The sequence below is a fragment of the Malus domestica genome, chromosome 13 (assembly GCF_042453785.1).
Source record: "Malus domestica chromosome 13, GDT2T_hap1".
Taxonomy (NCBI): domain Eukaryota; kingdom Viridiplantae; phylum Streptophyta; class Magnoliopsida; order Rosales; family Rosaceae; genus Malus; species Malus domestica.
Genome location: NC_091673.1, coordinates 10,755,295 through 10,758,919, shown reverse-complemented (window position 1 = coordinate 10,758,919; position 3,625 = coordinate 10,755,295). Strand labels below are relative to the sequence as shown.

The following is a 3,625-nucleotide window of genomic DNA, read 5'->3' as shown; positions in this document are numbered from 1 at the left end:
TCCAATATTTCTCAATAGAGCTGCAAAGCTGTGCCTAAATCTATTATCGCAACAGCAGTAACTGAGAACCTTTTCGTATTCTTCTATTATCGCAAAGCAGTGCCTAGACTCTAACTAGTTCAGTGCCTCGGGTTCAAGCTGTGTAGCTAATTCAAAGTTTCAAATTTTCATTTTAATGGGCATGAATATTGCCTCATTGTGCTTGGGAAGAAGAAAGGTTTGCCTGATTTGTGTGGGTACTTGAAGAAAGACCTTTGTATGGTTTGAAGATTAAAGTGTACGCGTATTCATTTATACAATCTTTTCGCTTTCAAATTTTACCAAATCCACGGTATCCACAATGGCACAATGTATGAAGCCATTGAGTAGTTGCATTTTTTTTTTTTTTAATGAATTGGAAAAGAAAGAGATTGCACACCGAGTTTATTAGACTTACTACAATACGGAGATGAAAAGACATATTTCGTCCAATGTGCAGGAAGCACGTTGCATGTAGATATTTTTCAATTTGTCCGGAACGCGGGATGATACGCTACATGTCATTATACAATTAGAGGAAAATTTTGTTTTTTCCAAGTGTATTATGACATGTGGTGTACCACCCTGTGTTCCAGACATACTGAAAAATCTCTACATGGAATTCCTTCTCTAATAACATTATATATGGGTAAGCCCCTCTTGAAGCAAAAGATAATTGTTTAGCCTTAACAGTTGTTTAATCAATTTCAATTTTATTGCCATGGCTTGTTATCTCTTTCAACAAAATGGTTAAATACTTTATCTGCTTTATGTTACCGGTTTTAGTCTAAAACAGTATGGGCTTGCATTAACACTATTTTTTGTTTCAGGGTTTTCGACATCATTTTCAGATTCACCTCCGACTCATTACGCTCTAAAAATCCGGTCGTTTTCAGTGCTAACCAAAACTTCAGCGGACGAATATGAGTCGGGAGAATTTGAAGCTGGAGGATACAAATGGTAAATCCCTCATTATATCATCTGCTAAAATTTGAGTTTAATATCATCTTCTGCAAACTTATGTTTCACTCTCACTATCTGACATTAGTTCTATGACATTTTCTTTTTTGTAATGCAATAATGTGTTTCGTATATCATGTGCTGTGCATGTAAACTGGTAAAAATAAAATGTTAGCCATACTGCATGTTTGCTCTCAGGAAACTAGTGCTCTACCCGAATGGAAACAAGAAGAAAAATGTCGAAGACCACATCTCTGTTTACTTGGAAATGGTTGGAGCTGATTCACTTCAGACTGGATATGAAGTATATGTTGATTTCAGGTTCTTTTTGCTTGATCAGAATAAAGGCATGTTTCTGGTTCTTCAAGGTACATATTACCTACTTCAAAAGTTAATTCTCATCAAGTGTTCATATTCATAGACCGGAAATTTTTCTTGTTTGAAAATTGCAATACTCCCTGCTCATTTTCTGATCATTATTTTTTACCTTATGTATTCCATAGATGCCAATAAAAAGGAAAAATGTTTCCATGCGATGATGCGTCATTCGGGATTTGATAAGCTTATCACTCTTGCATCATTTACTAATCCTTCCAACGGATATGTCATTGATGATAATTGTGTGATTGGAGCTGAGGTCTTTGTTTGTAAAGAAAGAAGAGCTGGCAAAGGAGAGTCAATCTCGAAGATCAAGGATGCTGTTAAGTCCAAGCATGTTTGGAAGGTTGAGAACGTTTCAAAGTTAGGTACTGAGTGCTGCGAATCAGAACCATTCACTGCTGGAGAACGGAAATGGTATCTCTGCTAGGCCCTTTATATTAATACCCTTAATAAGAGAACTTTAAATTTTCAATCCACTGTATAATCTCTTGCCCCTCATCTTGTTTTACCTGCAATGATAAACGAAAGGATATGAACTTTGAGTTTCAAACTATATATGCTATTTTAACTACATAACTTTCGCAATAGATGTGGTCGATCACTGTAAAACTTGATTTTTTTTCCTTTATTTATTTATTTTTATTTTTAGGAAAACCTCAATTGTTCGAGGGGAATTTTATTAATAACGAAAAAAGAAGTTACACCTAATCAGGGAGGACATAAACCTAATCTCTCATATGTAAAGAAGGGGATCACTTAAAACTTGCTGAAATTTAGCTTCCGATGTAGGAGTTTGCTCTTTTAATTCAATCCCAAAGATGTGAGATGAATTGGGCCCCATCCCAAATAATGAAAGATATGTAATAAAAAGTCATCATATCCTTCCTAATGTTGCAGGAAGATAAGTCTCTATCCCAAGGGAAATAACTTGGAAAGGGTACTTACATATCTCTTTACTTGGAATTGGATGATCCCGAAAAACTTGCTGGTTCCAAAGTATTTGCAGAGTTTTCCCTGCTCATTTTAGATCGAATGTATGACAAACAAGAGGGCAAAAAAGGTAAAGATTGTTCTATTTCAGTGTTTAATTGTATGCATCCTTCATAACATCAGGGTGTATTATGTGCAGATAACGTCTGGTTCAGTACCTCAAAGTCGGTTTGGGGCTGGCCTAAGTTCATTTCGCTGGCCACCTTGAATCAGGCAGGCAATGGGTTTTTGGTGAAGGATACTTGCATGGTGGAGGCAGAGGTTGCTGTCCATGGAATTGTAACTGCACTGTAGGCGGCATGTCGTTTGTTTTGGCTGTTGCTAAAAAGATGTTACGATTGAAAGGACTAAATGCCTTGTCACTGTGCATGGTGTTGTAAAAGCACTGTCTAGATGTGGGTGTACCATAGTGCTAAAATCCTCGTTCACCAAATGACTTGTGATTGAAGGGTATTTTGTTGTTTTTAATTAATTTTGGCTGAAGTTTGTGATTTTTGCGAATTGGAAGGCCGGTTTTCTTCTTTATAAGTATGTTATGCATAAAACATATTGAACCATTGGCATGCACATTTTTGACATTTCACCTCGTCGTGTGAGGTCAGCTAAGACTAATAAATAGGCAACCTTTATTCAGAGACGTGAGCTGTTTGGTTTAGCAACAGCCAAAACATTCAGCTCAAAGTTCACATAGCCTCTATGTATCTCACTGTGTCCCGGCCGGTTCAAATTTCAAACCCTCCCTCCCCTTTTAGTGTTAATTAATGTAGAAGGTCGCTTATAATAAAAACAAAAACAAAACATTTCGAGTCGCTCAAGTAGCATCTCAGTGTTTAGCAAAAAAAAAAAAAACTTGTTTGGATTATGATATTCGGTAATAGAAAGCAACATTAATAGAAATTAAAATTACTTATGTGCTGTAACAACATTCCGATGTATTACTCTTTGGAGATCATAAGTAACATGACAATGACTGTAACGATAATGATGATGTTGTCAATAATTGTGATACATCTCATTGTTTTTTGTTTTCTAACTGCTATGAATATATTTAACATTCTTTTTTGATTGAACGAAAACGTTAACTTTGTTTTGTATTAAGTTCTTTGTTAACTTTGGGATCTAATTATGTTCTTTTGTTAACAACTTTTTGCACAGCTCCATTCTCTAAACAAATCTTTTTAAAAACGCCTCTCACGCGTGAGGCGTCATCTTCTCCCTATGTAATCAAAATGATAAGAATTCTGTTTGTTTTTCAAAATTTTCAATTAGGTAACAA

The 3,625-nt window shown here is 35.6% G+C and overlaps 1 protein-coding gene across 3 annotated transcripts; it reads left to right on the top strand.

Moving 5' to 3' along the window:
- Nucleotides 1-477: 477 nt before the first annotated feature.
- LOC139190522 (ubiquitin C-terminal hydrolase 12-like) lies at nt 478-2,906 on the top strand. Of its 3 annotated transcripts, none has more exons than XM_070810866.1 (6): nt 478-667; nt 849-978; nt 1,177-1,346; nt 1,482-1,773; nt 2,257-2,419; nt 2,489-2,906. In XM_070810866.1, the coding sequence occupies exons 1-5, from the start codon at nt 589-591 to the stop codon at nt 2,384-2,386; spliced, it is 801 nt and encodes a 266-aa protein (XP_070666967.1). In that variant the 5' UTR covers nt 478-588; the 3' UTR covers nt 2,387-2,419; nt 2,489-2,906. The 3 variants fall into 3 exon arrangements, with proteins under 3 accessions (XP_070666967.1, XP_070666969.1, XP_070666968.1); XM_070810867.1 differs by lacking the exon at nt 478-667 and adding an exon at nt 687-767; XM_070810868.1 differs by lacking the exon at nt 2,257-2,419 and having other exon boundaries at nt 2,489-2,628.
- The last annotated feature ends 719 nt before the right edge of the window (nt 2,907-3,625 follow it).

Coding starts and splice junctions, on each gene's coding strand:
- LOC139190522 (XM_070810866.1), top strand. CDS start 589: ATGTGGTGTACCACCCTGTGTTCCAGACATACTGAAAAATCTCTACAT. Junction 668..848: donor TCTAATAACATTATATATGG/GTAAGCCCCTCT, acceptor TTTTTGTTTCAG/GGTTTTCGACATCATTTTCA. Junction 1,347..1,481: donor CATGTTTCTGGTTCTTCAAG/GTACATATTACC, acceptor TGTATTCCATAG/ATGCCAATAAAAAGGAAAAA.